This window comes from Perognathus longimembris, chromosome 1 (assembly GCF_023159225.1).
Source record: "Perognathus longimembris pacificus isolate PPM17 chromosome 1, ASM2315922v1, whole genome shotgun sequence".
Classification (NCBI taxonomy): Eukaryota; Metazoa; Chordata; class Mammalia; order Rodentia; family Heteromyidae; genus Perognathus; species Perognathus longimembris.
Window position 1 is genome coordinate 117016140 of NC_063161.1, and position 13927 is coordinate 117030066.

General features: G+C 47.3%; 1 protein-coding gene across 1 annotated transcript; it reads right to left on the reverse strand.

The window, feature by feature from the left end:
- Positions 1–2396: 2396 nt before the first annotated feature.
- LOC125355674 (heme oxygenase 1-like) lies at positions 2397–3917 on the reverse strand. Its single transcript, XM_048352117.1, is given in 2 exon segments — positions 2397–3404; positions 3406–3917. Coding segments are annotated over 2 exon segments (885 nt in total). The 5' UTR covers positions 3855–3917; the 3' UTR covers positions 2397–2968.
- Positions 3918–13927: the final 10010 nt, after the last annotated feature.

The following is a 13927-nucleotide window of genomic DNA, read 5'->3' on the forward strand; positions in this document are numbered from 1 at the left end:
CATACCGTTCAGTATCTATCCAATCATCTATTTGGGCCCCAAAGTGTAAGGGTAACTGAATACAAACAAATATATAAAGCTGAGAACTTTCCTGACCAATAAGGAGGAGCCTAAAGAAATGTCTTTTCTCGTGACCTTTGAGAGTCTTCCGAGACCTCAGGTATGAAAGGCCACTTTGGGTGGAAAAAGTTCAGCCTGTCAGCAGCTGAGTGTCTAGGTCGATGGGTTGCTAGTTCTAGAGGGGCGGAAGAAGGGTGAGGGTGGGAAGGCACTGAGAGGGCTGTGGGAAGACCCAGCTCTGATCTATAGTCTGAAGGGATGTTGGGGGGAGAGAGGTTATCAGAAGGGACTAAGCACATGCTTCAGCACCAAGATGCCAGATCCACCCTACATGCCCAGAAATGACCACTTACTTCCAGGCACTCACAAACATCAGTACCTTTCTCTAGGTAAGAATTGGGCATGCTCAGAGTGGAGTAGATGATGCAGAAAGCCAGTCTTTTTCTGGAGGTAGAACCTAACGCTCTGCCTCCTGGGTGTGAGGCACAGCCTGCTGACACACTGCTCCATGACACACCTGGAAGCAACCACAGAACCAAGTCCTGAAGGGCACAGATGGGGAGTGAGAGATGTGAATTTAAAAGATAACTCTTCCTTCAGCTAACTCTGGGGTCTTGGTTAGGTACGATCCTTGCCTAGTTGATTATCCTGCAAAGTGGGGACAAATTATTTAACTTCCTGTGCTTTAGTTATTCCAAATCTGAAATTAGAAATAGAAGTAATAATAATATATACCCTAGAGTTGGGAGGACTGAATGAGATAATGCAAGATAAGCTTAGGATACACCTGACTCCAATAATCTCAGCTCTTAGAAAGATGATCTCACAACTCACCCATGTTCAACCAACACTGAGTCTCTGCCAAGCTATTTCCAATTCTCCATCTCCCCTTTATTTTCTCTCCCTGCAGGACTGCATTTAATTTACCATTGCCTAGTCTAGGATGTGTCCCTGTGTGCATTTTCAGATTTGCAACAACAGCCCATTGCACAGGCCTCCCTAAGGACCCCAGGATTGGAAGGCTAGACTCCAGCCCAAACCCAGTGTTACTCCAATGAACAACCACCTGGTGAAAGCCAGATCTCCAGGGAACAACCAGCTTCTACATGTGAGAGGCCCAAGTGCCAGGGTCTTCCATCTTGATGTCTCACTCAAAGGGAAACTTCCAGAAACTTGCTGTGGACCCTGCCCTGAGTCCAGCTAATGACATTTCTTAGAAGGCATGGAGAATAGGACAGGAAGGCTAAAAGATGCCTGTGAAAAGCTCAGCCTACTATACACAAGCAGTATCGTATACATAAAAAATGTAGAAGAGACTGGGAGCTAGGAGCTCACATCTCTTATCCTAGCAACTTGGGAAGCTGGGATCTGAAGATTACGATTCAGACAGACAGGGCAGGAAATACCATGATACTCTTATCTTCCACAAAAATTCTGGAAGTGGAGCTGTAGCTCAAGTAGTAGAACACTAACATTGAGTAAAAAGAGTTCAGAGACAGCAACCAAGCCCTGAGTTCAAGCCTCAAGACTGGTGTGCACACGTAGAGACACACACAGACACACCATTATGAAAGAGGACAAACACTGCTCATTAACAGAATCACAGTGGTGGCAGGGGTTATGCTGTTTGGGAATGGTGAGACAGTGAATTAGAGCATTTCTACTTTAGCCAGGGGGAATGACAGGTAAAAAGAAAGCAAAACAAGCACTACAATAAGCTGCCCTTAATTTCCATGGAAAGTTCTAGATTTGGGGTCCCTGACCACTTAACAAAGGGCTTGTTATGCCCACATTCTTAGTAGCATCCAGGGACATTAATTCGTGCCCTGCTCATTTTTCCAGTGATGCCTTTGCAAGAGTTTAAAGAATGCTACTATAAAACTACACATTTCTCATCCATGGAAGGTTCTAGATCAGTTTTATCCTTCTTATCATAAGTAGTGAAATATAATTCCTAATGTGTTAAGGTATGATCTGGGAAGGTTGTTATGATTGTGTCCTCCCAAAGTGTTCATGTGTTGAAGGCTTGGTCTCCAGCGGGTGGTGCTACTGAGAGATAACTGGAGCATAAGAATGCTAACTTCATCAATCTATTGATTACTTAATAACTTAATAGACTATTTGGAGGTGGGGCCTGGCTGGAGGAAGCATACCTCTCAGACATATGTCAGTCTGTGTATTCCTTGACTGCCATGAAATGAGCAGCTTTCCTCTGCCATGCCCTTCTGCCATGAGATTTCTGACTTACCAGAGGCCTAAAAGCCATCATGTATTTAAATTGCTGAAACTGTGAACCAACATAAATCTTTCCTCCTTTTAAATTGCTTCATGTATTGTTTTTTTCAGACAATGCCCTTTATTATTTCACATCCACATGGAAACTAAAGCCACACTCTTGTTAAAACATCTCCCTCCCTCCCCCCACCCTCTCCAAAAAAGATAGCCCCACCTTGTTATAAAAACAACAGAAGATAAGACATCACCACACTGTTCAAGTGGAACCAAGAACAAAGAATGGATCTGACAAAAGACATAAGGCACAACATCTCTGCATATAGAAAAAAATGCCTTCCATGACCCTTGAGAAGGCAGTCATGGTCGTGCCAAGGTAGATACAGGGACCAAGAACATAGGAAGGCTCAGGAGAACTGCTACTTTCAGCCAGGCCACGTCTTCTGGACTCTGTTGCAGGAACCTGGGCCTCTGGGTTTGGATGTCCAGGCCACTGGCTGGATGTGCTTTGGGGGGGGAGGGACGGGACAGGAGGACATGCCACAAGCACCTCCCTCCATTTCAGAGGGCTATGAGGAGGTTAGATAGAAGCCCTGAAAGGTTCCAGTGCCCCAAATTGAAAAATCAGGCAAGCGATTCTGCATCACTCCAAGGAGAGGGTCCTTCACTGGACAGTTCATGGCCCCCGAGGACCGGCACACTCGTATTCATATGGCATAAAGTCCCCAGCCACTGTTGCCACCAGAAAGCTGAAGGTGAGGACCCATCGGAGGAGTGGCGTCTGGGAGAGTCTGCTGAGCTGGGTGTTTCCTCTAGAAGCCTCTGCAGAGGTGGAGTCTTGCACCTTGCGGCTGGCTCGCTGGTGGAGCCCAGGAGCTTGAGAGGACCTCTGGTCCTTTGACTCCTGGGGCAGCAGTTCCTGCAACTCCTCAAACAGCTGGATATTGATCAGGAATGCAGTCTTGGCCTCTTCAATCACCCTCTGCTTGGTCTTGGGGGTAATCTCCAGCGTGTTCATGCGGGCACGGTAGAGCTGCTTGAACTTGGTGGCACTCTCAATGTTGGGGAAGGTGAAGAAAGCCAGGCCTTCACCAGAGGTGGGTAGGTCCAGGGATCTTCTTGAGGACCTGGCCCCCAGACAGGTCACCTAGGTAGCGTGTGTAGGCGTGGGCCACCAGCAGCTCAGACTCCGAGACTCCCACCTCGTGGAGTTGCTTCACATAGTGCTGTGTGGCCGGCGTGTAAGGGATGGTCTTCTGCCAGCTGGGCTCATGCCAGAAAGCCATGTCCTGCTCCAGGGCAGCCTTGCGGTACAGCTCCTCCGGGAAGTAGATGGGGGCGAAGACAGGGCTTGCCTTGTTCTGCTCAATCTCCTCCTCCAGAGCCGTGTAGATGTGGTACAGGGAGGCCATCACCAGCTTAAAGCCCTCTCGGGTCACCTGGCCCTTCTGAAAGTTCCTCATAAACTCGGCATTCTCAGCCTGTACGTGCACCTCCTTGGTGGCCTCCTTCAAGGCTTCTGACAGGTCCTGGGGCATGCTGTCTTGGTGCTGGTGCTCCATCGCTGGGCTGGGGCTCTCTGAGCAGGGAACTGGCTGGGGTGCGTGGCCCTGCGGGGGGTTCCGAGGAGGTGCCTATCTGGATCCGGGGGCTCGGGCTCGGCAACCAAGGTTCCGAAGGAGAGGACGTGTTGAGGAGGAACGGCAGCCTGGCCCCCCCGGGGGGCTGGAGACAAGTGTAGGCTTCCTCTCTTGATCATCCTGCAGGGCAGGTGGTTTCCACTTTACAGATGGGACAACTTAGGCTCTCCTTCCTGGACTGTGACATTTATACAAACTACCTCCAGGCTTGGATGCCTGTGACATTCTTCCAAGGCACATAGCTCCTTCGCTTCTCATCCTGGGTGCCCACTGGGCCTGGAGCAGGAATTTTTCATGAAGTGGAGTAGCAACTCCAACTGTTTGTTTCAATGGAGTATCCACATTGTATAACCTCAAACTCATTATCCTCCAGCATCAGCCTCTTGAGTGCTAGGATGGGGGGGGGGCAATATAACCAACAGCTCCTTTTATTTTAAGGTGACCAGATTGTGCCAAGGACATTGGAAGGGGCAAGGGGTCTACCTTTGATGGGATGTGTGTCATGTGTCTAGGCTATTTCCTCCTGGGGGCCTGGGCTAACCAAGCCCCACTCCTCTGTGTTCAGAAGTCACTAGTGCTTGGTAAAGTATTTGGCCAACTCTCTCTCTCTCTCTCTCTCTCTCTCTCTCTCTCTCTCTTTCTCCAGTCCTAGGGCTTGAACTCAGGGTCTGGGCTCTATCCCTGAGCCTCTCTGTAGTCAAGGATAGCTCTCTACCACTTGAGCCACAGCACCACTTTTGGCTTTTTCTGAGTAGCTTATCAGAGATAAGTCTCTGGACTTTCCAGAAATCCCAGGCTGGCTTCAAACCATAACCCTCATATCTTAGCCTGCTGAGTAGCTAGGATTACAGGCCCGAGCCACCAGAACAGGGCCAATTGTTCTTTTATGAACAACAGAACAAGGACAGTCAGCTGACACTTCTGTTGGCAGATGCCACTCTGAGTACTTGCAGCCTTCAATTCATTTCATCCTCACCACCCCTCTGTGTGTTGGAACCATCATTACCTTCACTTTATAAATGAGGAAACCAAGGCAGAGAGGCTAAAACCAGGGTGTGAATTGGGACATCCTGGCAGAAAGACTTCAAAACATCCTGGACCACATTTGGGTCTGATTTCTCTTTGGGAGCCACAGAGTGAGACAGGACAGTGTCTGCTTCCTTTGACTGTCACAATTCCCACTGTCATTCACAGGCACTGACTAGGCCATCCTGGAAGTGACCACCTTCACAAGAGTGGCCTAGAAGGCAGATGGGCCGGACATTACCTGCTTTGCTTCACTGATTCTCCAGGGTCTAAATCAGGTGCCTGGCAAGTGACAGAGAGTCAATACTGAAATGTGGCTGAATGCCACAATGTCTCCTCCCTTTCTGGGAAAATTGTAGAATTGTAGAATTATCACCGCTGCCAGGCAGGGCTGGAGCCCAACCACAATCACAAAGTACAGTCCTAACAAGGCACTGGTGGCTTACACCTGTAATCCTAAACTCAGATGCCTGAGATCTGAGGATCACAGTTTGAAGCCAGCCTGGGCAGGAAAATCTATGAGACTCTTATCTCCAATGAACCACCAGAGAACTGAAAGTGGCACTGTGGCTCAAAGTGGTGAGCACTAGTCTTGAGTGGAAAAAGCTCAAGGACAGTGCTCAGGCCCTGAGTTGAAACTCCAGGACAGGGGAAACACACACACACACACACACACACACACACACACACACACACACACACACCAGCCCTAGTCAAGTTTTACGTGTATTGTGTCCCCTAATCCTGATGACAGACAATTGACATTTTCATCTCTATTCTTTTCTTTTCTATTGTTTCTTTTCTCTTTTTTGGTGGCATCTCGATTTGAACTCAGAGCCTCATACTAGGTAGATGGCTCTACTGCTAGGCCACAGGTCAAGCCCAGTTTTCTGTGCCACCCAACTAGTGATAAAGCCAGGATTCCAACCATGTCAGCTGGAAGCCAGACCCCCACTCCTGTCTACTGAATCCCAACACTTCTCACAGAAAGTCTTGGAGTTTAAGGCACGGAGGGTAAAGTCTGAATATCCAGTCAATTCAGGGACCCCAGAAGGTAAAGTTCATGTGATCTGGCCCTTTCTTATTGGACATGGAGAGTAGGGAACCCAAGATGGGGGAACTTGCCCAGGCCTTCACTGGAGATAGAGACTTCAATGACCCTGGGGGACCCCAAGTCTGCTAGAACAGGGGCCATGCAGAGAACTCTAGGGTAGAGAGGCCCAGGATGGAATGTTCCAGTCTCACGCTCTGCCTGTCCTATGTTGAGCTGTGGCCCTTGCCAGAGCTGATTCAGCCTCTTGACTTCCCTTTCCTCAAGTACTGGAATGATCCAGATGTCCTTCTTTCTTCCACCTGTGGTAGACTAAATACAGACCACTTAGCTCCGCCTTCTGATCCCCCAGATGAACAACTTTTCTTACATAGCAACAGAACCTCACGTCGAATCGATAGTTTTGGATTCTCCTTGGTGGGCCCAAAGTTATCACAAAGTTCCTCATAAGAGGGAGGCTGGTTGGTAACAGATGCAGGAGGCCGAGTGACAAGTTCTGTTGGGAAGGACCAAAGAGATTTAAAGATGCTGGGCTTTGAAGATGGAGGCTATGGTAGCCATGACCTATGGAAGGCAAGCAGCCTCAAGAAGCTAGAAAAGGTGGCAGTTGGAAAGGAGTTTCCTGGAACAACAGAGGAAGCTAGTCCTGATAACACAGCAAGATTTTTTTTTTGACCGCTTCATGTATTGTTTCATAGCCATAGGAAGTGACTGATACAGAAGGAAAATCAAGCTTTTGGTCTAGGAATGAATTTTGAAGCATACAACAATTCTTACTTTTGTTTTGTTTTTTGCCAGTCCTGGGCTTGAACTCAGGGCCTGAGCACTGTCCCTGGCTTCTTTTTGCTCAAGGCTAGCACTCTACCACTTGAGCCATAGCGCCACTTCTGGCTTTTTCTACATGTGTGGTTCTGAGAAATCAAACCCAGGGCTTCATGTATACGAGGCAAGCACTTTACCACTAGGCCATATTCCCAGCCCCTACAACAATTCTTTCTTTCAATAAAAAATACCAAGACATCTCTTGCTTCTCACATGGAATCTCCCTCTTAGGTAAGGAAAGAGAGCAATTTTTTTTCAGCTTTACATGAGTCCCTCACAGGAGTACACACATGGAGAGTAAGAAAAATATAGCTTGGGGAAGCTGGAAGAAGAGAAGAGAGGGCCCCTTTCTGCTTGCTACTGGGTTATTCTGGCTGGCTATTGCTGGGAATCCTACCTCTGCAGCTTGAACCTTGCCAGGCACTAATCTAAGCCTAGCTCACAAACCACACTGGTTTGCAGAGCCTCCTGAAGAGCAAGTCTTTCATATGGCCTTGAAGTTGGCATGAAGGGTGGCTTTAGCCCTCAGGGGGATGGGCAGGACAGCACTTGTTGAGCACAGGATGCTTCTGAGCTTCCATGGATCCTGAGATTGGCTCTTCCTTGGCTCTCCTTTGAAAACTCATCATTCATTTCTGCTCAACTTTTCCAGTGCCATGTGATATGCACAGATCAGGCGATGCAGAGCTGTTGCCTTTGTTTTACTGGTTTGTTCATAGTCCGAAGGTTAGGGGAGAATGGGAGGTAAGAGCAGAGGGTTCCTCACAGAAAGAGTCCATCTTTTTAGACCACTGGGGACAGTCATGTAAGCCTGGGGTAGCAACCTTGACCACTCCACTGCCCAGGGCAGGACCTTTAGGGGAAGGGAAGTTTATGGAGCATCTGGTACATTAATAAAGTGGAAACAAAACAAAATAAAGCCAACTCATGTTTCAAAAACTACGGTTATCAGTGTTTGCTTTTAAGCACACAATCAATACAGTGTGTTTGTTTGATTTACAATGCAACATGGTTGAGATCTGAGGATCTTTGTCCAAAGCCAGCCTGGGCAGTATAGTCCATGGAGTCTTATCCCTAATTAACAAGCAAAAGGCCAGAAGTAGAACTGTGCTCCAATTGTAGAGTACCAGCCTTGAGTAAAAAAATCTAAGAAATAGTGCTTAGTCTCTCTGTTTAAGACCCAGCATTGGCACTAAAAATAAAAAAGATCACTGCACTGGTCCCACTCATGGCAATTTCACCCTATGATCTTATCACTTTCTAATTGCCCTACCATTTAATACGTCACACTGTGGGCTAGAGTATCAATGAATGTATTCTGAGGATCACTGATATGCAGTCTATTGCATATCAGTAAATGTATCCATTTACTCTCTGTGTCTAATTAGACTGACTCTCTGACACTCTCCTTTTTCCATGAAGATTTCAGCATGTGCATGTAACCCCACCTGTCATGGCTCCTGATACCTTTCAACATCCACATAAAGAACCCAATACCAGGCTTCTCTGTTCCTGCCCCTCTCCTCTGCTTGCAATCCTGTTCTTTACCTGCCTCAGCCACCTTCTTCAATAGTGACTCTGACCTTAGACTCATCAAGTTCAGCCATGTTTATCCCCTGCTGTCAGCTTCGTGTTCTCTGGCCACTGCTCATGTCCAGCTCACTTCCACTGCCATTCTCTGTAGTATAGGGAGGGGCTTGGGGCTTGGGTCCACTGAACTTGACTCCCTCATCTGCACCTCTCCTGTCCTCAAATCTTGACTTTCTCAGATCAGATCTGGAAGTCTGTCTGACAATATCTCCTGTGCTGCGCACTCCCTACTGTTGCCTTTCCATTGATTTATTAGCAAAAACACAGCATTGGTCAAGCACAAGTCTCCCCATGCTCCAGGTCTGCACAGACTCCTGACCTAGATAACTTTGTTTACTTTTTGTGGCGCTGAGAATAGAACCCAGGTTCAGTTCCCAATCATCTGCTAAGTGAGCATGCTACCTCTGAGACACACCACAGCCTCTGCCGGGTCCCCACTTTACATTCCTTGCCTGTGACTTCCAGCAGACTATCCTGCCACAGTTCTCTAATCCATGATGATTTCTCCCACTGCCCTTGATGATATTTCAAGCCTATAGTCTTTTCAGACATTCAGAACTTCCTCTTGCTCCACTCTGCCCTACAACGGATCACCACACTTCTTGCCTCCTTGAGAATAATTTGTTCTCCCATTTGATATGTGTCAGTCACTTTCAAGCAATCCTGATCCAATCCTCAGGAAGAACAAAATGGACTCTAATGTACTCTAGTAGTCTACACTTTATTTTAATCTAGTGATGGGGGTGGGGAGGTTGCTGGGTAGCAAACCCAAGGCTTTGCACATTAGGTAAGCAAATGCTCTACAATTAAACTACACCCTCAAATGCCTCTACTTTTTTTTTTTTAAAGAACTGGCTTCATCCTACAAATTAATTTCACAACAGCTAATGAATCATGATTCTCCATTTGAAAAGCAGATATAGGATACAGAGTGCGTTTGGTAGGATTTTTTTTTTTTTATACTTTCACGCAGGATGCAGGATCTACACTTATGCACAAGGTTGCTGAGACACTTCGGGTTGTGTAAAACAACTCAGAGGCAGACAGTGAGAAGTGTGACTGCTTCCTGCACAGATGGAGCACAAGCCCTAAACTGTCACCTGAAGCAAAGGGTCCACACAAGACAAATGGCAATGGGGGCCTGTTAGAGAATACCCCAGAGGAAGTGAGGTGGGAGGTAAACCTGTTCACACTGGCCTCAGTGTGGAGAAGACAATACAGTGTGGCTCTGGGGATAGTTCAAATTTAATTCCTCCCCTGCAGATCACATGTCTGTGGCTATCCATCACTTCAGGGAGCCCAGGTAGCCACTACTGCACGTGACCCCATGGGGACCGCTGCATATCTGCCTCTACCATTGCCCAGAAGTGTGATTTGCACAAGTTGTCAGCCCTCCCTCTACCCTCAGTTTTCTCAAATAAAAACAATAATAGCCTATGACCATATGTGATACGAAGGTTGTTTTAAGCATTAAACAATATCATAATGGATACTATTACTAGGCTTAGCTGATACTAGGCATGCAAGTGATTGTGATTGGCAAGTCTCATTTTGTTAAGAGAGGCCATGAATCCTGGCTTTCATGGCAAATTTTCGAATCTTGACACATTCACTGTACAGGTTAAGTAACATATGTGTGCTGTGGCTGGACCCACATCTGGTCTGCAAGCTGCAGTTTCTCACTAACCTCTCTTGAGCTGTAATCAGGGCACACACGCCTCCCACCTGCCTCACCTCAGCATGTTTCAGGAGGAGAAAGAACTCCACTGGGGATGGCAGCTGATGGGGAGAGAGGGGCGTGCAAAGGCCTTGTGTCTGGGTGGTGATTTCTGTTCCAGTGACAGATGTATTGAGCTCGTTTCTTCAGGTAATTGTTTAAATGCTATAGCAGCTTTAACATGTCGTCTGTTAAAGCGTATTGGTGAGGCAGCCATTCTGAGCTTGTAATGTGGGTAATATTTAGATGATTTACTAGGTGAGGCGCAGTTTCTGATTCAATCAGACCTGCGTTTGATTCAATAGGTGATGCATCTAATCCGACTGGGAGTCCATCGAATCCAAAGGTGATGCGTTTGATTCACGGGCTGATGTACCTGATTTAGAAGGTGATGGATCTAGTCCACGCTGAAGAATTTCAATTCCCCCACGCCAGGTATTTGCTTCAGTGTGTGATATATGAGTTTTAATAATAAGACACACGTTGGGGATAGTGCAGGCACGTCTCCTTCCACTGCCTGACATGCCTTGGCAGAAGCCTGCTTCTAGACAAAGGTGCTTTGGCTCCTAGGAACATAGATATAATGTGAGAGAGACAGCCATTTCCCCTTGCATGACCTGGGTCTGACCTGACCTGTCACTGCTATTCTTCTAAGACTCATACATGACCTTCTTTTCATTTTTCTGGTGGTCCACACATAGGATATCCTTTGCATGTAGAGGTCTAACCTCCTCACCTCTTTGGGTGGGATCCCACACAAGCCTGTCCAAGGCCAGCCATATAACTCAACTAACATTTGAAAGATTGATTTTTTATATTCCAAGTAAGGAGCAGGAAGAGTTCTCTTTCCCCAAACAGTTTTCCCCAAACAGCATCTTCTCAATCTCCAATCCCTCCCCTTGTGGGACCAGCACCTCCCTTCCACAGAGGAGGTACTTGAATGTTCTCCCTTCTGCCTGGGGTGCCCACCTGCATCTTCCTCAGCTTGGCTGGAAGCTGTGAGCCCTGTTCAAAGTCACAGCCAATTGCCACCTTCTTTGATAGAAGCTACACCTTCCTCTCAGCTCAGACATTGGCACCCAATTTCCTGGGTGTCTGTTCAAAACACTTGCACACAAGTGGTCCTATACACAGGTCTGTTCTTCAACCTACCTACCCAGGAGACAATATATGGCAACATGTAAACTTAAAGGAGAAAATTATTAACAACATTAGTAACAAGTAGTATTTACCAAAATCCAGGTTTGTCCTAGATTTTAAGACTGAAGTCCTAACACTTTACAAGTATCATCTGTACCCTTTTAAATCTTTAACAACAAAAAGTACAGACCAGCACACTGAGGCTTAGTGAGGATAAATCCACCGATGAATCTATTCAGCTTTCCAGAGTTTTATATCAGAGGATAGATTTTAATGGTGTCTCACACATCTACAAAACCATGTTGTTAAGTGTGTTACACTATCATCCCACTCCCAAGAGTAAACTTTTCCCATTCTCAACCAGGACAGGGAGGTTGGGATCTCCAGAGATAGAGAAATGCACCCAGGGAGACAGAACCTATGGCTCAAGGAAAAATAACCAGATTGGTAAACTGAGGTAGGGAGAGTAATTACAGAATGCCTCCTGTAAGGAGGTGTTTCATCTAGACTTGGAGGGAACTGGAAAGAAAAACATGGGGCCATCAGCTTTGCAAATGCTCATTTTAGGACGAGTCAAGGCTGCTTATGTGATTATCTCAGTGTGTCCTCAAGGGGATCCTGGACAGTACCACAGAACCACAGACAGATGTGAGTCACCTTAGAGATGAGTCAGCTTAGCCAGTGAGACCTCCCAGAGGTCAATGACCAGGCTCAGGCTGAGCCTTGTGTTCTTGTGACAATCCTTACCGGGGCTTACATCGTTTGCTCTCTCCTTCAATATTTAGTCCTCAACTTCAGCCACTTATTCCTGTCACTATTTTGAGTCCCAGAACCCTGGTCCCCCTTCAAGACTATGGCCTATGACAAGATATCCTGGGGGGGGGGGGGTGGCTCTGGAAGGACAGCCTAGTCTTAAGTTACCCAGTGAGGCTCTATCTGAAAAGACAAGCCCTGAGTCAGGCATTAAGATGGGACCCATCTCAGACATCTCCTTCCCCAAACCCACAGTGCACAAGCTCCTAAATCAGGAACCAGAATTTTAAAGACTCTTGCTTAAGCATGACAGTAACCAGTATGTATGGACTGAAAGCTAGCAGTCCCTCCAGGCCCCCACTCTTGCCAAACCCACCCCCACTCTTCATCTGTTCTGTGTATGCAAAATCCCAAGGAAGCAGGTGCATGTGTTGGGTTTGTGGTGGCCTGTGAATTGGCACCTTTGGGTGGCACTGCTGCAAGCACCCGGCTCTGGTCCAGGGATTTCGGATTCAGCACCCTGGTAGGATATGATAGGCAGAAACAAGACTTTGCTGGCCACATGAGATGAATAATACAACTCAGCATTCTTAAGCTCATTTTTCCCATTCACCCCTAAATTCTAGCCATATTGCATGCAGAAAAGATTTAGGAGCATACCCAGGGATTTAGAGAAAGTAAGGGAGGTGGGGGAGTGGTACCCAAGACTGCCTCTCTCTCACTCTCTTACTCTGTTTGTCTGTCTGTCTCTCTGGGTCTTTGTCTTGCTCTGTCTGTCTTCCTCTCTCTCTGATGGTGGGCGGTCAACTACCATGACAGGCTAGTGTGGGAGACATTTGGATCAAGTACATTTTTGTGTCCTCCAATCTCACCACCCAGGCAGAAGCCAACTCTCTCATAAGGTTGGTGGTGGGCCAAACAGCCTGTTTCCTTGGAGGCTCAATGCAGAACAGCTGCCTCTCTGCTCAGGCTGATTCTAGAGGCCACATTGGCCCTGACTGCGTGCATTTTCCCAGGCTGTGGCCACGAGTGGGGGGTCCTCAGGCACAGACAAAGGAATAGCTCAGCCTTGCAAATGGCTTTGAAAATGGGGCCACAGGGATTCCACTTGGCTGACACACTCTGCCCTGGCCCAGGCCTCATCCCCTAGAGACTTCCCCCAGGCCCTGCTGGCCAGCTGTGTCTCCCAGTGCCGCCCACACCAACGCCCTGACCACACGGAAAGGGCAGCTCAGTCTAGAATTCCCCGTCACACCCCTTCCCACTCAGGGAGGGACAGGAGGCAGGGACAATGGCAGCAGGAATTGTGAGGGCTGACTCTCCACTGACATGGAACGTTGGTCCACAGGCCTCTCTAAACATGGATCATGAGCCAAGCAAAACGTTCCAAAGATCACTCCCTTCTAACAGGAGCCCTCACTCTCTGAGTCGGTGGGTGTTATTACACCTGTGCTCCTGCTACAGGTGTTCAACCATCTCTATAGATTCTGTGACAAGGAACCAGAAAGGGACTGCAGCAAGCACTAGCTCAGAAAGGCTCATACCTGGCACAGACATCATTTTAAGGACATCACTTCCCAGACACTCTGCCTTAACATTTTTTCCTGAAACCAGTCTGACTGAACATACACTTGTGGTTACTAGTTTTTTTTTCTTTCCCACAAAATGAAGAACGGTTTTGTGCATTTTGATCTGGCTGAGTTTTATTTCCATGGGATGTAAAGTCCTCGGGGCACTAAACACAGGATTCCAAGAAAGAGTCTACTTTTTAAAAATCCAAGCAAAGAATATTTACTGTGAGTGGTAAGCTCATTGCAAAACTCTGTATCTCTCCTGTCTGCCTACTGTAGGCCAGAATGAAGATGTCTTGCATACATGGAATATATCCATTCAAAC